The 23746-nt window shown below is 37.7% G+C and overlaps 1 protein-coding gene across 1 annotated transcript in view; it reads right to left on the reverse strand.

Moving 5' to 3' along the window:
• Nucleotides 1-23746, reverse strand: part of PKHD1 (PKHD1, fibrocystin/polyductin) — a 469778-nt gene that overhangs the window by 115228 nt on the left and 330804 nt on the right. Inside the window, 5 exon segments of the mRNA XM_025382975.1 lie at nt 7940-8097; nt 10320-10488; nt 11379-12254; nt 16726-16878; nt 18306-18460. Of these exon segments, the coding sequence (XP_025238760.1) occupies nt 7940-8097; nt 10320-10488; nt 11379-12254; nt 16726-16878; nt 18306-18460 (1511 nt within the window).

The raw sequence follows: 23746 nt of genomic DNA on the forward strand, positions 1-23746 counted from the left end.
CCTTTATATTTTAATACCCTGACATCTGGAATCCTAAAAGTCTAATGTTTAACCATAAATATCTGCTGAGATTAAAGAGCTATATACCAAGCTTCAATCTTTGGGGCCTATAATTGCTTGGGAAAAGAGAATGGTATTTTCCCCTCTAGCTAGAAGAAAAAGACCTCTGCAAGCACTGATATTGGCAGACAAATTTTCTAACAACCGTTTCCTCTCTCCATTCTGTCCTCTCATTGTCTCCCTCCCTCTCCAATCTCCCATTTTATAATACCATCTTGCTGTCATTCTCAGGACAAATGGGAAGAAAGAGAAGCCTAGAAAGCTTAAAGAAAAGACACATTTCAAGGTCTAGCAACAAAAAGTTGAGAAACTGCTAGCCACTCTCTGTTAAGCAGCTGAGCAGACATTGCCACAATACCTGAACTTTCCCCATTATTCAGTTAGAAACCACTTCATCACTCAATGGGCTGACAGTCAAATGCCAGCTTTATTTTCTTTTTTTATCAACCTAATCTTTTATTTTTGATTTGAAGCCAGTCACTTTTAACGTCTCCACAGTGGTTTATAACTTTCTTTCTTGAGAAGTGTCCAAGAAGTAACACAATTTGAAAAATGTTCCCTACTGTCTCATGGTAAAGAATGGGAAACTCACCTGCCCTGAAGGTGTATGTGGTCAGAAATCTTGGTCAGACCACAGCACTTTGCTGGAAATAATGTCAAGGAAAGTGTGGGAAAAGCTTATCGTGAGTTTATATTTTTAATATAACTACTCAATGTGGCATTTAAAACATAAACTTAGTATCAAACCCATTTTTATCCACTGATGTATTATGAAAGTGACATTTTGAGGTCAGTCACCTCACTTCTAGGAGATCAGTTTGATCTATTTAAAAAGAGGTTTAATATATTGTTTTTATTCAAATACTTAATTAAGTATTTGAATTAATTATTCAAATACTTAATTAAGAATTAATTATTCAAATACTTAATATATTGTTTTTATTCAAATACTTAATTAAGATTGTAAATATTCCTGAATCTTTTTAGCTAATGTTCTTTTCTCTTGTGGAAATACATTCAGTGTGTTCATAAGCAAGTATGTTTATATCTGTTGGTATTTGGCACAGAGAGCTAATTCTTGATTATTCATGAAAATTTGAAACTATCCACTTATTAAATTAAAAATATTATCTTCTTAATATCTTGTTTATTTACTTCAAAAGGAACATATAACTCTATAGTGGTGATTCTCAAACCTAACACAGCAAAATCACTTATTGTTTATATGTGCGTGTGTGTGTGTGTGTGTGTGTGTGTTTAACTCAAAGGTCTGGACTTTACACACACCTATTGATTCAAAATCTCCTTACCTGCCAATGAATGTTTAATGTCCTAGATGATCCTAACAATAAGCCAGTTTTAGGAGCTAGCGTCCTGACCACATCATGAAAAAATATTGGCAGGAGAATGAGGGGGGATTGTTTTGTTTTAAAATTTTCAGTCTATTGAAGAGTAATACTTTTTTAAAAAAAAAGAATACAGATTATCAGACAAATTAGATATACAAACTATAAGCCCCATGTTTTACTTATTAGACTCAACAGACATAAAATTACTCTGCCAAATTACTATGTTTCTAAGTGGTAAATTTCTGTGAATACATCACTGTAGACAGGTAGCCAATAGTTTGTGGGCCGGCACGTGTGGAGCAGCTACCTCCAAGCCTCACCTGCTCCCCTTCCACCTGCACAGCTTCCTGGCTGCACTGCCTGCCTCCAGATAGCCAGGGCACTCCAACACAGCTAGTACAATCTTTTCAGGGAACGAGGAAAATCCTACCGCCACCTTTCTTAAAATCTCCCAAAATATATAGAAATAGAAAATAAAAATGTGGTTAACAGAGACAGGTGTTTGGGGGTGAGAGGAAATGAGGGGATGTTGGTCAAAGGACACAGAGTTGCAGATATGTAAGGATATGTAAAGCGAATAAGTCCAGAGGTCTAATTCACAACGTGAGGACTCTAGGTTAATAATATTGTGTTGTAGTCAGGATTTTTGCTAATATTATGGATTATAGGTGCTCTTACCACAAAAAGTAGGGGTGGTTAACCATGTCAGATGATAGATATGTTCATTTGCTTCACTATAGTAGTCATTTTACTATGTGTAAGCCTATCAAACCATCATGCTGTACATCTGAAATGTACACTAAATAGAGAAATAAATTGAAATAAAATCCAAACCTTTTACCCTGGCCAAGAAGAAGGCGGCCTCTTGTCTATCTGCAACTGCTCCTTCTCTCAAAAACTGCACACAACGTTCTCCTTTCCAGCCACCTCTCACACATGCTGAGGCCCTTTCGGGTCTCACAGTCCCTGCCCTGGCTGCTTCCTCTCCCTGGAAGGCTCCTCTGTGTGCTCAGAGCAGGCCCTCCTCACTCCTCTTTCAGGTCTCATTTGAAATGCAACTATTTCAAATAGCAATTCCCCTGCACACAAGACACACACGCACACAGACAACTCAAACTACCTTTCTAGCCCAAAACACTATTGTATTTTTTCCATCCTTCTCATCTCTCCTGGAATGTGTGTGTGTGTGTGTGTGTGTATGTGTGTGTGCATCTATATATACACATATATACACTGCCTGCCTCCAGACAGCCAGCGCACTGTCTATATATATATACATACACACGTATATACACACACACATATATACACACACACACATATAATATATACATGTTATATACATACACATATGTGTGTATGTGAATGTATATGAATTATATACAATATATATAATTTTTTTTGCGTCAGGTCTCACTCTGTCAACCAGGCTGGAGTGCAGTGGCATCACCTAGGCTCACTGCAACCCCCACCTCCCAGGTTCAAGTGATTTTCATCCCTCAGCCTCCTGAGTAGCTGGGATCACAGGCATGTACCATCACATCTGGCTAATTTTTCTATTTTTAGTAGAGACGGATTTTTGCCACATTGGCCATGCTGGTCTCCAACTCCCAACCTCAGGTGATCTCCCCGCCTCAGCCTCCCAAAGTGCTGGGATTATAGGCATGAGCCACCGGTCCCAGAATATTTCTTTGTTTATTTGGAATTTTGTTTATGTACCTCTGGAATTTTTATTTGTTTATGTACCTAACCCTACTAGAACATAAGCTTGATGGCAGCAGAAATGTTGTTTTGTTCATTGCTATAGTTTCCATGCTTACAGAGGTTCTGGTAGACAGAAAGTAGGCAAAATACACTTGCCAAATCCATGAAAATGCCAATTTCAACGTGTAGCATAAAAAAGGTGCTCATGCAATGCTAGCTTTCATTTTACCTCCCTTCCGCTTTTTTTGTCATGGTTGAGAAATTGTTAAATGCTATTGAAACTGAAGCTCTGGCTTCTTTCTGTTGCCTCCCGACACTGCTGGTGCCCCACATGTATGAACCGGGTTGTGAGGTGACGACACCCATTTGTAGCCTGGAACAGACAGAAACTGAGTACGGAGCCAGAATGGAAAGTTCTGGTATCTGCCTAATTCTACCTGAATGGGACATTAATTTCAGTGCTTTGTTCTTCTAAATGATTTTGAATGTTCAGATCATCAGATGCCTCCATAATCAAAAGAACTCCTTTGCAGAATAAAATGTAAATGGTTCTCAGAAGATCACCTGCTTGGTATGAGCTGTCTTGCTCTCTACTGTTATACATTTTTCAAAGTTGGCTGCAAATGCAAACTTACAGATAAGTATAAAGCAAAATTAGCAGCTCTCTTCTCCCCTGGCTACACACTCTGCATTACACAGATAGCGAAACCCACTGGCAGAGTGTTCCTCAGAGCTGATCCACATGGATGGTTTTTGCTCCTAATGCCAGAATATATGACAATATGCTTGGACCTGTGGATATCTGTCTGGGTGAGTAGTTTTTGTATGAACTTATATGTGCAAATAAAATCTGTTATTTTCCAAATTAAAAATAAACCTCAAAGGCAATGGACTCCAAATGACTTGGAGAGATATGTTTAAAAAATATGGAAAGGATATAAGCGTCTGTTAATGACATTTGGAATAAATATAAAATTCGGTTCCGGTGGTCTCCATTTTCACCTTAGCTGCGTTACTTTCTCTGGTTTACTGAAGATAATCATAGATTCTTGTCTTGAAGAGAAAAAATACAAAATAGTCATTAATTATCCTGAGATTAAATCTGTGCTTTTATCATCCACCAGATTGTGGACAGGAACTGGAAAGTAGCTAAGAGAAAATGGTTTGAAAATGAAAAGAAATTTGCATTAGGGAAGGAGGGATTTACTCATACTTTGGAAGTCAAAGAAAAACACTGCAATCCTGTCAGCACCCAGAAGGCACCATTTACTATGTGCTGTCTCTTTCATTGCAAGAGGACACAGATTGTATTTTTAGTGCAGTAAACAGCAGATTCCACTGTGGGAATCCTTGCAGTTGGTACCTATAGCAACCTCATTTAAAATGTTATAAAGCTCTAAAACATCAGGAGTTTAGGCAGTCAGTCATATATACCTCCATACGGACATTCAGCCACTCACACACATACATGCTTGTCCACACAGTGATAGTAAATCGTGTGTAATATGATATTACTCATGCAGTTTTATCTTTGAATCATGTTTGACAGCCATGGTAAAGAGCTGAGAAAAAGCAAATATTCTACCATTGCAACCAGCAGCAAGAACGTATTTGTGCCTAAACAGCGTATTACACCTAGTAAGCAATCACCTAAAAAGAATATTCTTATGATTTAAACATGGAGAATTTGACGGACATTTTAGAGTTTCTATTTGTAACAGATGCTTTTGATGCCACACCTATGTATTTTTGGCACTCACCTTCATACACCAAAGGCTGCTACCACAAAAACCTATGACTTCCTTCTGAAAAGCTTTTTTTTTTTCTTTTGATAACTTTGGTATTAATGTTTTTCTCTCTCTCTTTTTTCCTTCTGAGAGTTTTTGGTGGCCCCAAGAAAGAGCACAGTTAGCCTGTGTTCAGAGAAAGCCAAAGGGCTGGAGAGTTAATGTCCCCAAAGCATCCCCCAAAGTCCTGACAGAAAAGAAAGTAAGCTCAAAGACAGAGGAGCCAGGATTTGAGATATAAATACATGAGCTTCCCTGTGGCTTGGCTGGGATAATTTGGAGTGATGTTCCCACGGTCTCCCGCAGTTCCCCATCAGACTTGAGCATCAGCTTCCACAGTGGCAACCAGGTTGATCACACTTCCCTTATTGGCCTTATTTCTTTTCCTAGTATACTTCTTCACTTCCCTATTGGTGTTTTATGGGATCACCCCCGATTAAACTACTTGAATTCTAAGCCTTGTATCAGGGTCTGCTTCCGGGACAACCCAAACTAAGACATTGTCTTCAGTCTTTATTCCCTTCTGTTAGGATAAAATATAATTTTCATCAAATACTCTGAAACACACATCCCTTATGGATTCCACAGAAATGGGATCCTCACCAAAAGCTCAAGTCCAGAAAAGTCCCACAATTAGGCATGTTTTTATTTTAACATATCAGAATGTTTTCCCCATAGCATAAATACCTGTAATTGCGGAATAATTCTTAAAACCAATAGAAAACTTACTATAGAACGCCATTTGAGTAGATCTAGGGGTAAAGAGGAGGGTAACCCCTTATCTTTTTTCTTTTGCTACTTTCTTTTTACTACTACCCACATATTTTCTCAGTATAAATGTGTCCCTGAGTTTCATTCTTCTGTGCAAGAAAGGTATTTGCTGGTTCTATTCAACAAATGCAGCCAACATATTAAAATGAACATTTACTCAGCATTTCCATGCACTTGGCGCTGAGTTTAAAACCAATACTGTAGTCCCCACAGCTTGTCACTCTATTCCAGAGATAAGCCTTCAACATATGGAAAAACATAAAATAAATATTAAAAAGTATAAGTACTCAAGCATGAAATTTTATGGTAATTAAAATAATTATATGTAGAAACAGCCCCAAGTACCAAATGCTGTACTGTAGCAGTAGTTCAGATGAAAGAAAGGTGAAAACAAGTAAAGAGATACCTAGAACTATCTGCATTTTAGGCTTTCGTATTACAGATAAATTCTTCAACCTGAAGGCTTCAGTTCATTCACATGCTCTTGGATGATGTGAAACAGCAAGTTATTCTGGCTGGTTACCTATAATCCATTCATTTGATCAGTCAACCAAAGTTTATTGAGTATCTTCCCAAATACACATCAGTGAGAAAAAAAAAAAAAAATCCTGCCCTCATGAAGTTTGTGTTCTAAAAAGGATAAACAGTACATTAACATAAGCAACTATATTTATAATACAATGTTAAGTAACACGACTCCAACAAACAGTAAAGCAAGCATAGCAGAGCTACAGAATAATGATCTCATGATTATTTTAGATAGGGTGGTCAAGGATGGCTTCTCTGAGGGTACCTTATTTGAACAGTAGGAACTAGCTCCCAAAGAAGTGAGAATAAAATATTCCAGGAAGAGGAAAAAGCCAGTGCAAAGGCCCTGATGTAGGGATATGCTTACCATGTTAAAGGAACAGTAAGAGACCAGGATGGCTAAGTAAAAGGCCTGTCACAAGAGAGGAGGTGAGAGAGTAGGCAGGAACCAGGGCTGCAAGACTTACAGGTTTGTAGCTGGGTCTTAATTCTGAATGGGTGGAAAGCTAAAAATATCACTCTGGCCATTATGTGAAGAATAGACTAGAGACTACAAAAGTAGAAGGAAGAATATCAGCAAGGTAGCTATTCTCTCATCTAGTGAGAGACAATGGTGGCTAGTAGTAAAGGGAATAGTGAGAGTGGTAGTAGTGGAGGAAATGAGAAGATTGAGAATTTGGGTTAGGAAAAAGAAAAATAAAAGATGACTCCCAGGTTTTTTACTTAAATAGCCTCAGGAATGGTGGCACCAATTATTGAGGTAGGGACAGCTAGGCAAGAAGCAGGTTGTAGATGGGGCAGAGATCAAGAATCTTTTTGAGGCATATTGAGTCTGAGATGTCTATTGTCTTTCCAAGTAAAGTCAGTTGGCTATACTAGACCAAGTCTAGGCTGAGGATATAAACTGGAAGTCATCAGCATTTGATGGTATTTCAGTCTTGGTCCTAGGGAGCAAAATTAGAGAAAGAAGGAAAAAGGTCTCAGGACATAGTCCTCTGACAGTCTCACATTCAAAACTTAAAAAGGACAAGGAAGACCAGAAAAGACATCTAAAAAGAATCAACTAATGAGATAGGGAAAAAACAGAAAAACTTCTTTACGTTTGACCACAGCAGGTTCCAGCTGAACACAAATGGGAATTCAGAGTCACCTTGTTAGTGGAAATAAAAAGACAATGACCTCTCCAGGGGTCCAGCCATAAAAACTGATATAAAAGGGGGCTTTGCTTGCATAAGCAAGAAGACGAAGACGTTTGGAGCACAGCCCTGTTTGGGAGACAGTTGGAGAATGGAGAAAAGGGAGACAAACCACATGACATCTACCCTACCACTGAGACAGCGCTTTAAGTCCTGACAGAAAAGAAAGGTAAGCTTAAAGAAAAAGGAGCTGGTTCCATGGCAGACCAGTATGAAACACTGAGCATGATGACTGCTTCAGGCCCAAGTGCCCAAGCTAGGAGAGAATTGTCCTCCCAGCTGTGCACCGAGTTGGGCATTGAGAATCTGCACTTTTGACATGGACCCAGGCAACCTCATAGAGGGCACAGCAGTAAAGTTGTGAGATCACATAATGACTCAGCATTCCTGTGATACAGATGAATTGGCAGCAGATTAGCACAGACTCCAGCTTTAGAATTTAGGTCTTCACCAGTACGTTTCATTCTCAATGAGCACAGCTAAACCAGCTCCTTCACAAGCACCCTTGCCTCTACTACAGGCACTGAGTTCAGATACAGCTTACCTGTGTTGAAGAAGGAGGTAGTCCATTCTGCCTCTGTTTTAGGAAATATAGAAACTGGTGGAGGCAGACCCAGGGCTCTCCCATCCAGATCCTTGAAGAGATATTTCCTTGGACTTGCACAGTCTAATTCAGGGCAGACTACTTTTCCTAAATCTTTCCTGTAAAGACAGTCAAAAAGCAACTCTTTCATTTCATGATAAGCAGCAAGAAGAAAATATACACTGGTAGTGCTAATGTTGTATAAAATAAATTCAACAGATTTTTATTACTGATAATGTGCTACATAGATATAAAATAAAACTCTTTATGAAATCATTTTTTTGCTGGTTATATGGTCAAGAAGAAAGACATTCTTACTAATCAAATATTTTGGATATCTTAATATGTAATCTTTATATAGATTGCTAATTTTTTAAGAAGATACAAAAGAAGTTCCTCTCATAACAACTGAACATAATATAATTATTTTTAGAAACTTCAGGAGTTTGCAGTATTTCAGAATTATTATTATAAATATCAATTTTATTTATGCTATATACAAAGAAAAATAGATATTCTCATTCAACAAATATCTACTGAAAACCTACAAATGACAGGCTGGGTAACATAACAGTAATAAAGACAAACATGGCACCTGCACTTTCAGAATTTAGAGTCAAGTGGGTTATATAAACAATAAATAGATAACTATAACATTGACTTACAAAGAACTTGTTTTATTACCACTAATCTAAGGCTTTGAAATACAATAAGTAAGAATATTAAATATTTATTGTATACCAACACTGTATTGAGTATTATCAGCACAAAGATTCAGTTGTTAATATCACATAGTACTACGATTTGAATGATGGTCCTTTCAAATTTCATGTTGAAACTTAATCCTTAATGGAACAGTATTAAGAAATGTGGCCTGTGGGAGGTGATAAAGTCGTGAGGACTCAACTCTCATGAATAAGATAGTACCCTTATAAAAGGGCTTGAGGATGAAGAGAGTGCTCTCTTCCCTTCCATTTCTTCTCCTATGTGAGAACACAGCATTTCTCCCCTCTGGAGAGATGGTGCACCAACAACGCACCATCTTGGAAGGAGGGAGAAACCTTCACCAGACACTAATTATGCCAGTGTTTGATCTTGGACTCCCCAGCCTCCAGAACTATAAGATATAAATTTATGTCCATCTGCAGTGGTTCCTGCCTATAATCCCAAAACTTTGGGAGGCTGAGGCAGAGGATCACTTGAGCCCAGGAGGTCAAGGCTGCAGTTAGCCAAGATTGTGCCATTGCACTTCAACCTGGGTGACAGAGTGAGACCCCCACCTCCAAAAATAAAATAAATAAATTTCTGTTCATAAATTATCCAGTCTGCAGTACTTTGTTATAGCAGCACAAACAGACTAAGACATATAACTTTACAACTATATCAGCCTGGGGTAAGATATGAACATAAGGAAAACTGGATAGTAAATTTTAAAAAGTGACAAAATTACATAAATTGCCTACCTAATCATGTTTAGGTACCTATAATGATTCAGGGATGGACATCAAAGACACTCGTGTTAAGTCAAACACATGAATGTTCTAATTAGGGTGGCTTCTTTAGTGTGTTTTTTTGTTTGTTTGTTTTTGTTTTTTCCAACTAAAGGAGTTTGCCCCAGCGTTGTGGGAAAGAAAAAGTAATTCATTCTTCCTGCTTCTAACTTTCTACTCTCTTTCATGGCAAAAAAAAAACAAAAACAAAACAAAACAAAAAAAACAAAAAAACAACTCCTATCTAGTTTTCACATATTTGAATGAAACTCTTAGATCATACGTCAGAAAACAGTATTTACACCTGGTCTGAAATGCCAGTATCTGCTAGAGCTCATCGTTCAGTTCAGAGATTCCTGTCAGCAGACACAATCTCCTTCTATCCACTAGTTCCTGCACAAAAGGCTCCCAAGATCTCCTTCTGAAGACCACTGACACTTTACTCTAACGAAGAATGAAGAATTAGAGTCAATTTATAACCAGAAAGTTTGAAAACATCCCAAAGAAGTCTCTCTAATAAAGACAAAACAATAAAACAATATCAATAAAACTTGCACTTCATTACTTCTGCCTCTTTCATTAGCTAAAGAAAGTCACATGGCTGAGTCCAGATTCAAGGGGGAGGGAAATAGCCCCTGCCTCTTTAGTGAGAGATATTTTAAAAATCATATATCACAAGGCATGAATATACGAGGCGTAAAGAATTGGTCATTAAGTTAATGCATCTTACCATTCTAAGACTTATTTCTATTTCTTTGATGATTTTATTCTTTTTAAAAAACATGTTTAGGGTTTGAAGAATTGCCAAGTACTTCATAAAAATGGCTAATTATAAATACTAAAAATTATACCTGGGTTGTAATGAGGGAAAGTAGAACTTGTTTTTATCTTTTATCTTTAGCATCCTGGTCCTCTCTGCTGTTATTGGGTGCATAATTCCGGTGTTCTCTGCATTTGGTAGAATGCAGACATCCAGGTCATCGCTATAGCAACTCTTCACAAAACTAGAAAAGGTAACATCTGAAATTTTAAAAATATATATCATAACATTATATCATATAAACCACCAGTCATAAACATCGAATATACAACTAAATATTGTTACAATAACATATACCCCCAAGTTAGTTTAAGTTACCCAGGAAAGTCTTAGGAATTTACATAAATCTTGATATAAAATATCTGTAGTTCTTCAATACATGGACATTGTATTCAACAGAGAAGAGTATTTCAATACATTAAAGCTTTAATAGCAATAAGGCTTTTCATTTTAGGCTTAATCAAAATCCATTCATTTTACAGAAAGACAAACCCACTGCCAGATAAAGTAAGTAACAGGGGAGAGAGTACAATGGTACAAGAGATCTAATAGAAGATTAACTGCACAAGTCATGTCACAACTTTGATTTTAACCCTTGCCGCTCAACCATCTACTAAGCAGCTTCAGATGAGACACAACTTCTACATTTCAATTTCCTCACTTGTATAATAGGAAAAACAACACCTAACCAAGAGAGTTCTTACGTAATCAAGTTATATAATTGCTGTGTTGACCTGGAGCGGTCGCTATTGCCTGTAATCCCAACACTTTGGGAGGCTGAGATGGGAGGATTGCTTGAGGCCAGGAGTTTGAGACCAGCCTGGTCAAGATGCAAGATTCCATCTCATTATATTCAAATTTTTAAAATTTTTATTAAAAACTAAGTTGTAGAAAGCTCTTCAATATGTATAAAGCAGTGACTTTTGTAAGAAATTATAAACTACCATTGTGGCTATCAATACTCAGCAGGTTGGACAGCAAGCACTGGACCACAATGTACCTTTTTGTTGATAAAATTTCAGAATGCTATTAAAAATTATATGCATGGACGTATGAAATGGCATTGCCTAGATAAAGTAAAACATCCCACCTTGAAGTTTCATGATTCCTGAAATTGAATGGTCATTCCTCACTTTGTGCCATGGCTCCTGAGGCCACTGATTTGGTTCTGAGGTGAATACAGGCCACAGAATACCAATTCGACCCCCCCTTGGATTGGAAGGAGCTCTATCTGTTGATGTCAAGTTGGCTGAGAGAGGCTTCACTTTGTCCTGAATGCAGTCAAAAGAAGAGCTGGTGGCCACAATGATTGAATTCCTAAGCACAATTTGCACTTTTTTGATGGAATTTTGTGGAGCAGAAAATACATACACTACTGCCAAAAGACCAATAGTATTGTCTACCAGCGTAATGTTCTCTATCTCCACGCTGTTCTCTATGTGTAACATGGCACCATAGTCAAAGTTCTTGAAAGCCAAGAAGCCGGAGATTCTGGTACAGTTGTCAAGTCCACTTTCCTTGTAGAGGTGAAGGCCATGAAGACTTGAGTGGGCCACATTGTCAGACCAAAGCAGTCCACAAGAGCACTTGTGGCCTCGGATATGAAAGCCAACTCTCTCTGATCCTGCCACAACGTTGCCATGGAGGTTGATGTCCTTTGCTTGGTTCACTTTGATTCCTGCCACCCAAATGGTGGACCACGCTGGCTGTGTCATCAGAACCACAAGGTTATTAGTGACAGTATAGGCCTGACCCTCTAAATCTATGCCATGGCCAGCTGTACCAAACACAATATTGTCATTTAAAAGTACTCCATGACTGGCAGTTGCATGAATGCCCCCGCCACAGCTCTGGTGCAGAGTAGATGATATGATCCAGGATCCTTCTGACACATTACTGAATTCAACAGATGAGTACAGTGGTGACCCAAAGTTCTGAATTTCCACATTAAGAAGTTGAAGGACACCTATAAACAAAATGCATGTCATCAGGTACTTTCCCCACAAAAGGCTGAAGAATGGCCCATTTTAGGGCATTAAGATATGAAGATTTTTAATGAAAATGTAAGTTTATTCTCAACACCAGCATCATATTTCACACCACAGATTCTCAACTAAAAAGGTAGGAATCATTACAAGTATCACATTAATGCCTGAATTGCATGTGCAGTCTGAAGAGTCTGGTGATAGGATGGGGAATGATGAGAGGAGAAATAGTAAAGAGGCAAACTTTGGGGATGGGCATGGCTAAGTTTAACGATTCTGTGCATTTGTCTGGGGCCGGGTCAAAGAACTGAGTAAGAATAAAGAGATTCTGGGTTTCTGGCCCTTCACCTCAAAGTCAAGTCTCCCTCTCAGCGTCTCAGTGACACCACGTGAAAGGCCACAGCCATTCACACGAAGACATTGCACAAATGAATATTAAGCATTTCTGAAGAAGGTTATGAGTGCAAAATTTCCTTCTGCTCAGTTGATGTCCAGAAGCGTGATATTCAATACATGCTTCTGACTAAAATATGATAGAAGCAATAACATGCTTTTAAAATCACTTTAAAGATTCTGTAAAATCTTTTCTATATTTTTATCCTGGCTACACTTTATTCACTGTTTCATTTTCATAATAAGATTTTCTATATCTTTTATGTGAGGAGAAAATAGTAAATTATTTACTCTCATTTGTAATGTTATTTGTACTGTTTTAAATAGATATTGTTAAAACACATCATAAAATACAGCCAGTAAGTTGATTTAAAAATATGAGTCAGCATATATACTCTTGGTAAAATTAATAATAACATGATTATAGATGAATTAATATGAAATAATAATGAGGTGAATTAAAAACTTTAACTCTCATATAACACTCATTATTTGCAGACACTGTTCTAATTTATATTCACCTATTTATTCATACTCCTAATTTTCAAAAAAATTCTATGTGGTAGGTACAATTATTATCCCCATTTTACAGATAAGGAAACTGAGGCAGAGAAGAGTGAACTAACAAGCTAGAACTTAAACTTAGGCATATGGATGAGAAGTCGCACTATTAACCCCATGCAGGCATCCTGGCAAGACAGGAAGACTCGGTGTATAAAAGTAGCATCTCTGCATTATGATTCAGATAACTGCGCTATAGCTATTGAGCCAATAATTAGTTGTGCGTCCTTTGCTAAGTAGGTCACAACTTTGGCTCCTTTTATTTCATTTTTTAAGGTATTGACTAAAGTAAACTATGAAGTTATTTATCATAAAGATAAAGGAAGCAATACATTTGAAGTTTCTGTTTCACTGTTTTAATAATAGTATTTAAGGTTCAAAGACAGTACAGCCTAAGCCCCTCATTTCTTCAGTACCTTTTTAGAGATGAGAAACTAGAACCCTTGCATATTGGCTGCCATGAAGAAGGAAGTCCTTTTGAGAAAGACAGGCTAAGTAAAAGAACCTATACGTCTCCTTGTGGCCAGGCAACAGGATTCCAACGTATTTAAATTTCTCAATGAATGCTATTGAGGAGGCATTGGTAGATAGTGTGGGCATACTCACAGAACAATAAAACATCCAAAAGATATTTGTTGGGCAATATCCCTCACCAATAGCACATAGCTGAAAGAACTGGCAAACCTGCTCTGTGGAACTTTGGCACAAAGAACACCAAATGCAAGCATAAGTCCATACATAAACAGCTTATTTTTAGCATTTAATGTGATTTTAGAATCTCTGTCAAGGCAACATGTCAGTATTATTGTTATTTCCTAGGTTTCTTATAAAGGATATTACAAGGGAGATAAATAAAGACATGCGTAGGGCATGGCATGAGAGAAGGGCATGCATCTCCCATACCCTCCCCGGGTACACCGCCTTAGTCTAGGAAACTCCACATGTTCAGCTATCCAGAAGCTCTCAGGATTATTTGAATTATCAGGTTTTTTAATGTCTTATACTTCCATGGATTTAATTCACAGTTTTAAACTGTACAAGGTCTTTTTACTTCTGTGCACATTAAACAATGACTGAAAATTAATCAATTAGCAAAGACTTAAAAATGTCTTGAGCATTTAAATAAAGAATTAAGCAATTTTTTTTTTTTTTTGAGACAGAGTCTCACTCTGTTACCCAGGTTGGAATGTAGTGGCACAATCTTGGCTCACTGCAACCTCCATCTCCAGGGTGCAAGTGATCCTCCCACCTCAGCCTCTCAAGTAGCTGGGACTACAGGTTCATGCCACCATGCTTGGCTAATTTTTATATTTTTAGTAGAGACAGGGTTTCACCATGTTAGCCAAGCTGGTATCGAACTCCTGACCACAAGTGATCTGCCTGCTTCAGCCTCCCAAAGTGCTGGGCTTATAGGCATGAGTCACCATGTCCAGCCTGAATGAAGCAATTATTTTATTCACAATTATCTTCGTATTTTTCCTTTTGAAAATCACTACTGAAAAATATTCTAGCAAGTTAAGTACAACTTGGTGGGTATTATTCAGGAAGAGAAGAATGATGGAGCCCTCCAATATAAAAGTAGGACTCAGAAGTCTTGACCTGCTTTTCTGCTCTGTAACAAATCAGTACCCATATCTGGCATCTCTGACCTACACCTGCTGAGCCCTTCTTATTCAGGCCCTGGACTATGATTGAATTCTGGAACAAAAAAAACTGGTAAAATTTGAAGAATGTCTTGAGTTTAGTTCAGGGTAATGTACCAATGTTAATGTCTTTGTTTTGACAAATATACTAGTATTGTATCAGCTATTAATGGAAGAAAATTGAGTGAAAGGTATACAAGATCTCTCTATACTACCTTTGTAGCTTTTCTGTAAATCCAAAATCATTACAAAATTAAAAGTTTATTTAACAAGAACCAGGCTTGAATCTACCACCTACTAGTCAAATGACTTTCCTTACTCTTCATTAATATTTTTCATTCATATTTATTAAGTACCTAATTTACAGCAGTTACCACACTAGGAAAACAGATGAAAGACCTATTTCTCTCCTCAAGGAGTTTATAAGCTAATGAAGGAGCTACATAAATAAATAGGCAATTGTACTATAGACTCTATTTCCTGTAATAGGAATATAAAATTCTCTTATGAGGATTTTAGGATTAAATAAGATAAAATTTTCACTGTGTGAAAACCAGCACAGTTTCTGGTCCATAAGAAGCACAAAATAGAGTTTGAGTTTCCCTTCCCCAGGGGATGATGTAAGGATCAGCATTGTTAGAAGTTTAGGATCAGGTCAGTCTTGCTGCTGGTTCTGCTCTGACTTGGTGCTCAGCTGTAAGAACTGGCCTTCTGTCCTGTTCCTATGACCATGCTCCAGCTTGGCCTGTGGTTTCAGTTATCTGGGGCCTTATCTTGCTCTCTCCTTCCTGATTCCCCATCTTCATAAACCTTAGAGTGGTCTATTCTTAAAAGATTGGAACCAAGCCTTTGTCTCCATCATCTAGAGCGGGGTTCTCAACCTCAACACTATTGACATTTGGAGGCAGATACTCCTTTCCTGTGGGTGGCCATCCTGTTCATGCTAGATGTTTGGCACTATCCATACATGCCAGAAGCTCCCTCAAGTTGTGACAAGTAAAAATGTCTCCAGATATTGCCAAATGTCACCTGGGGTAGTGGGCGGAAATCACCACTGATAAGGGTTTATGGAGATAGAGCTTGTTCTATTAACTAGAAATCTTAAATGTTTGATTTAAGGTCCAAACACTGCCCTTTACAAAACTGGTGAAATAGTTGTGCCAACAAAGAGTGTCCCATATTTAATATATTTGGGAAGTGTTTAGATCCTTTATTCTCAGCCTTCCCCAGGCCTTTATATATTCGTGTACACCATGATATTCTAAGTTGGAGCTACAGTGACAACCAAACTGTTTGATCAGGAAAGAACTTTGGAATAAAGTATAAGGAACACACGTTTAAGAAACGAGGTCCTAATCAAATAATTTTGCAGCATTCCAAAAGGGCTAAAACTTGAAAGAAACAAGAAAGATTGAACTGATCCTTAAAGCAGTCTAGAATATGGAAATCATTTTTATTTAAATTTACGCTATTAATTTATAGCATGAACTGATGCCTGCCATCAGATATAGCATGCTACTGGGAAAGAGCAATAGAAATTCAGGAAAGAGATAAAATTGAAGTGGTCATTAAATCATCTATAATTTCAAAGCAGAGGAAATTTCACATCTGCTGAAGATGTTTTCTTTGAGGTAAAAATGTGCATATGTGCTGATCGCTAGTATATTATTTTAACATCACACTGAAAATTAAGCACAGATTAGGACTGAAAATTCATAGCTTCTCCAAGCACAAAGGAACTATCTCATTTGAACGTTTTGTTTTATAAATGAAAATTCTCACAGTTGGGATTTCTGGGTGTCCCAGATGAATAGGCTCCCATTGGTAATATCTAGTTACTTAACATTTCATTTACCTGAAAATTCTTCTCGGCTGGACTTCCTCAAGGGCCCCACAAACAGTCTCCCCCTACATGATACATCAGGCTGAATTTGTATATTTCGAGTCAACAGTCCAACCTCAGCAGCCAAACGAATGTGTCGGCCATCCTCCGTGACATGGACACTTCCTGGGGCAATAGAAGTTGGGGGAAAAAAAACTTTAAAAATCTATTTCAAAAATCACTAGCTGGGGACCCAGCAAACCTGAGAAATGAAAACATCCTTTCCCCTCGGAAGTTCTACCAACATTAAGGTCTGCTTTTCCTCGGGCATTCTCCACAAAGGTCAGCTGAGAAATAAAATAACCCATTCACTTGTCTCTCTTTGGGATCAGAGTCAGAGTGTTTGAGCAAGAATTCATTTCTTCTTAATAACTGTGGGTACTGGGACAGGTCACTGGTTCAGGGAAGTCAGGGCAGACCGGTCCAATTAGTGGGGTCCCCAACCTCCTTCCTTAAATAGGTCAGCACGAGACTTCAGTGTTGGGTTGTACATTGTCCATGGACCTCTTTCATGAGAGTGAGGAATCCCAGATCAACTGAGGCAGTGACAGGGCAAAAGCAGCTATGTGTCAGAGTAAAAGGAGAGCAAGAAGCAGCACCAGGCAGCAGCAGCGCCCTCTCATGGTAGATCTTCCACTCATCAAGGCCTGAACAGCTTCCGCAGCAGTGGGAACTAAGCATCTTGCTAGTTTGTTTCACTGTCTACCATTTGCATTTCACCTTGCATCTTACTGAAATCAGTGCTGAAGATTTCTTTTTTCTTTGCTGCTTATTAAAAAAGAAATCCTCCTGGGAACGATGATTTAGATATAGCTTGAGACATTCGTGGTGAAACCGTGGATTTGACTCTCATGTACCAGAGACAAAAAGACATTCTCATTCCCCTTTATTTCCACAGTTTATTACTGATCAGCTATATCTCCTGGGTTAGATTTATTTATTAGACTGAATCAGGAAGGTTATCGTGACTTATTATTTATGTGTAGTACATTCTGTGTATTCTGTATAAAAATATTTGGTACCTTTTTATTTAAAAAAAGGTCTGGGCTTTTTTCTTTCATTTTTTGCAGTAATACTAATAGTAGCAGTTAATACATAAAATGTACTTCATGTCAGGAAGGACACATTTCTAAGTATGGAAAATGAAATCATTATTTACAGTAACTACCATATTCTGAGGGATTGTAATTCAATGTGTCAGGAAATAAACTGGAAACTCAGTGCCCATGAGTTTTATTCTGGCTTAAAACTGCCCAATAACCTTGAACAAGATTCTTAACCCTTCTGCTCTTAGACTTGCCATTATAAATAAGGAGCAAAACGTGTGGAGATGTGTATGTGTGTATGTATATAACATCCAAGTATTCTTTAAAAATAAAGCAACAAAATTAATGAAGGAATAGAGATAAGGCCATGTAGCATGAGTCTAGGGCAGCAAGAAGGCATTGTTCTTCCCCTCTGAATGGCAATCAGATCCAAGGTCCCCAGCCAGGTTACCAAACATGGTCTTCCTGGCTCATTCACCTCCCTTAACCAGCAAACCAAGGCCTTACCAATGTGTCGGTGTTTGAGCCGTTCATGAATCCTCACATGGTGGCCCTTGACTTCCTTCACAGTGAGGACCTCTGCTTCATGAGGCTCATAAGAAGAGGAGCTAAGGATGATTTTGTCATGGGGGCGCCAATCCACTGCATCTTCTACTATAATTCTGTAACAGCATAAAAATGGCATTGGATATAGTAACAGTGCAGCACAAGTTATCTATCAACTCCAGAGCAAGAAAAGGAAATCCACTGCGACCAACATATCCCACCAGAGAAACTGAAATGGAAATAAGACATGACAGTGGAAAAAAGGCTTTTGCAAATAATTTAATTTAGCTAATGGAGTCAGTTTTCTGGCTTGGAAATGCATATGTTACAGAGATGGTGAAGATACTCCATGACCCCTGAAATAAAACAAAGGAATAAAAAACAATAAAAGTTCCAGAGGTTAGCACACATGTCTACATCAGCAACCTTCCTTCTGGATTAGGGAATAGATTCAATAATAAAAGCATTTCAGAAGAGATCTTTTCTCTAATTTTCTGAAGAAATATAATGCCATTTTTTGACAACCTTGGACATTTTGCACAACTTTTCATCATTCATTACAACTTCTACCTTCATAGCGAGACAAACACAAGTGTGAATCGTAGAGGTGTCACTTACTAGCTGTGTGACCTTGAGAAGTCACTTCACTCCTCAGCTGCATATCCTCATCTGAAAAGTGCTGTATTTGTAACTTCCCTCTTCTCTCTCATCACATTATGAAGCAATGAGGGTCGTGTGCGTTTTTGGTGTTTTTCAAGATACACATTTAATACAATTTCTGTTCAGTCTTTCACTGCTGCCTAGCATTCCCTCTGAATATGACTGTTTTATTCTCTTCATAGTCATTACCAATTTCAACACCATAAATGTAATTACCTGCTTCATTAGCTAATGCCCAAAGTTTAGCAAGCTTTGATAAATAGTCTCCTCTATAGTGAATGTTCATTCAGACGACAGTGTCCATGTGCAGGGCATTCAATCATTCAACCTTTATTGACTGAGCAAATCTTATGCACCAGACAATATAGTAGATGCTAGATACATACAATAAGTAAAACATACATCATTTGTATTAAAATACGTAACTTAAATTCTGCCCAGCACATATCTTTAAAGAGTCTACTGTATGGGTAGAGGATTAACAGATGTTTAATATACAGTATTAAGCCCTGAAAAAGAAACATAAATTAAACCTAATCATTCATAAGGGTCTAATAATCATATGAGTCTAATAAATGAAATATTATAATAAATTCATATCTACATACCTAAGGTGGGAGAGAGAAAGAGTCATAGAGAAGATAAAAGACTACTATCAATTGATGCAACTTTAATGAAGGAATTTAGAGTCTTAGCTCTGTTCCTGATTTGCTATGACTTCCTAGAAAACTCCCAGTTATAGAATATTTAAGCAACATTAGCTTTGAAAGGCAAGGAAACTAAGTTCCAAATAGATTAAATAAAAAAATGTAAGACTAGATAAATAACTGGAGCCACTGATTGAATTGGGACAAAGGAAGACTACCAATGAAGTCCAGCATTTTTTCCACTAAATACTCTCACTTTGTCTATCTTATTTTTAGTTCTTCGGGTGCTAAATAGTATTAGAAAAAGAGTATTCCCACATTTCATAATCTGTGAAATTATAAGAAGTCTATGATCCATACAATGGAATACTGTATAGCCATGTTTAAAGTATCTTGCTGAAGAGCACTGAATTACAAGAAATTTTGTTCATGATGTATTGATTTCAAAAAGCAGGACATAAAATAATATGCTTCATTTTTTAATAAAAATAATACATGCACAGAAGAGAGGAAAGATGCATGTTAAAATGTTAGCCTACCTATGGATGGTGGGATTATTAGTGATTTTCACTGAAATTTCAATTTTCTAACTTATCAGGTAGTATGTTGTAGTTAGGGNGGAGGGAGGGAGGGAAGGAAGGAAGGAAGGAAGGAAGGAAGGAAGGAAGGAAGGAAGGAAGGAAGGAAGGAGAGGGAGGAAGGAAGGAAGGAAGGAAGGAAGGAGAGGGAGGGAGGGAGGGAGGGAGGGAGGAAGGAAGGAAGGAAGGAAGGAAGGAAGGAAGGAAGGAAGGAAGGAAGGAGAGGGAGGGAGGGAGGGAGGAAGGAAGGAAGGAAGGAAGGAAGGAAGGAAGGAAGGAAGGAAGGAAGGAAGGAAGGACAGAAAACAAAAAAGAAAAAAATCACTATCTAAATCCCATAGTACCTAACAATGTTCTAGGAATTATTAAAATTATTACTTCAAACTTTATATTAAAAACATGAATGAACTTAATCTGACCTTTTCTGTTCTGACTTCCTAAACCTTGTGAGTTCATTAAAATGTATCTTTCCTCTATACTCCTGATGTCTTTGGGGTTCTCTATATCATGAGAACCACACACACAGGTGAAAGGAGCATTGCCCCTTCCACTTCTACGTCCATAGAGCAACAGTGGTAACTTCAGAGGAAACTGGGGTCTCAGTATCAATAGCCTAGTTGGTTCTGCTAGTCAAATGTCAGTTTTCCTTAAATTCCAACATCCACTATTCCTAGTTCCAGTCTTCAAACATTATGGTTACCCTCCAATCATATGAAGAAATCTTAGCTTAATGACTGGCTCAAAATCCCAGCTGTATTCTATGCTTCTGATTAATATGACTCCTAGAGTTACAGGGAAGAGGTGAGAGTTGCTTGTTGTTATGAGCAAAACATACCTCAAATAAAAAATAAACAAAAAATTAAAAGACTTTTTTGCAACGTAATTGTACCTGAATGGAAACCATATGAGAAGAGAGAGGAAAATATGAATAATCACTGTGAAAGTCTTTTTAAAGATAACTCTAAGAAAATATAAACAAAATATCAGCACAGTTTCTTTATTTTGGCATAAATTTTGACCTACTTCAGAGAAAAATAATATTTACTAGTCAAAAATATAACACTTATTATTTACAGAGAATAAAAAAGCTCCAAAATTTGATTTCAAAGTTTTTACAAAAATGAATAAGACATTCACTTGTAAACACCTACAACTTAAATGAATTTGTTAACACTTGTCAGATCTTAATGATAATAACTGCATTTGACCATTAAGTTGTTATTATTATAACAACTTAGTTCAAGTATTAGAATATAGAGTTGGTGGTCTGATCCATTCATTGGCAGGAGTTCAGAATCACATATGTAACATCTAAAAGATGATGGCTTTTTTCATATGTTAGAGGTCCAATAAACTACTGGGTTCTATTCCCAAACTGACTACTATTTTGATGCTGGTGACTACTATTTTGGCTCGGAGGGTACAGATCACAAAACATGTCCCCTCTCACCTGCACCCCCAGGAACAGAGATGGCCACAGACTTCTGAACTCTACTAACATTTAGTCTTTTTTATTTTGTAACTTCAGTTTAAAATTTTTCTATCAGTGCCATTAAAATGTAATGAGGATTCTCAGACTGTATTAGTCTATGCTTGATAGTAAAGAAATTAAATTCTATAATGATGCTGGTAAAGATGGTGAGTGACAACAATAATAGCTATAGTTGATACCAATTATTTGTCTACCTGACTTCCTCTCTGCTTCATTCCGGAAAATCCCTCACACCTCATCTGAGAACCGCTCTGCTCATCCACTGTACTGAAAGCTGTGAGAGCTGCAGGATAAAGTCCCGTCCCACAAACCCTTCACGAAAGGTTTGGCATAGGATCCAACCTGCATTCATTCACCAAAATCCTTCCCCTGGACTTCTGAATGAAACTGAGGAGAATTAGTAGTAATCTCCTCACTGGTGGTAAAGCTAGGACAAGTCAAACAGATCTGAGTTCACTTGCACCATACAGAATGAAGAAAACTATTCTCCAGTAGAAAAAAAAAAAAAATGAGGTTGAAATAAAGAAGTAAAAAAGTAGAGGAGGAGAGGAAGGGCTTGATATTGTCTCCAAAATGGCTTAAGAAGGGTTACTTTTACTTGTACTTTGCACTTAAAGAGTCCCAACTGCCACAATAGCTACCCTGTCTTAAGGCTTACACTGTGCCAGAAACTGGGCTTAATACTTTATATGCATTAACTCCCTCAATCCTTATAACTATTCTATTAGTTATGTATTGTTACTCACATAATTAAAGAAAATAAAACTGAGGCTCAGAGAGAGTAATTTACTCAAAGTTACACATTTAGCTAACTACATAACTAGAATTAGTCTGCCTGCCCTCAAAGTGCAAACTCCTTTTCATTGCAGAATATATTTCCAACCTACCTTCCAAACATACACCTTTCACCAGCATCAAAATAGTAGTCAATTTGGGAATAGGACCCAGTAGTTTATTGGACCTCTAACATATGAAAAAAAAAACATCATCTTTTAGAGGTTACATATGTGATCCTGAACTCCTGCCAATGAATAGATAAAGCCACCAACTCTATATTCTAATACTTGGACTAAGTTGTTATAATAATAAAGTGTGAGGAAAGAGCAAAATAAATTATAGTAGTATTTGAAAATAAATTCAAGATTCTCTCATTTGTTAGATAAGATGCTATTGAACCAAGAAGCTCAATGAGTTCTGATTACCAGAAAATACACATCAAGTCAATGTAGCAGGCATTTATTGGAGCCCTTCTCTATGTTCTGCTGTGCACTAGACACTAATATACCAAATCAACAATAACAAAAATATATCCCTCTCCTACATAAGCCACTTGGAGGAACAGGACACACAAATGTTAAACATCTTAGCGTTATGTTTTTCTTAAAATTACAAATCATAAAATCTCATCTTACATTCAGATGATGGGAAAATTTGTAGAGTCGGGGAGACCTAAAGCCCCGTGTCAGATGTAATGGAATCTTTTTTTTTTTTTTTTGAGACGGGGTTTCGAGACAGAGTCTCGCTCTGCCGCCCAGGCTAGAGTGCAGTGGCCGGATCTCAGCTCACTGCAAGCTCCGCCTCCCGGGTTCACGCCATTCTCCTGCCTCAGCCTCCCGAGTAGCTGGGACTACAGGCGCCCGCCACCTCGCCCGGCTAGTTTTTTGTATTTTTTAGTAGAGACGGGGTTTCACCGTGTTAGCCAGGATGGTCTCGATCTCCTGACCTCGTGATCCGCCCGTCTCGGCCTCCCAAAGTGCTGGGATTACAGGCTTGAGCCACCGCGCCCGGCGGAATCTTTAAAGATAAGTAGGAAGCTATAGACTCAAGGAGGAGACGCAAGAGTACTGCATCTGATACTCTTATTTCACTTATTAGGTCCTTAAGGAGCCAGTACAAAAGTTGTTGTAGAGAGCCATGTGTGAAGTGCTGAAATGAGAATGTAGCAGAAGGGAAAGAAAAAAGAAGTATTCCAAGCAAAATATATACAAGGAATACATCACTAATTTAACATAGGAGATAAAGGAA

The sequence above is a fragment of the Theropithecus gelada genome, chromosome 4 (genome assembly GCF_003255815.1).
Source record: "Theropithecus gelada isolate Dixy chromosome 4, Tgel_1.0, whole genome shotgun sequence".
NCBI classification, from domain to species: Eukaryota; Metazoa; Chordata; class Mammalia; order Primates; family Cercopithecidae; genus Theropithecus; species Theropithecus gelada.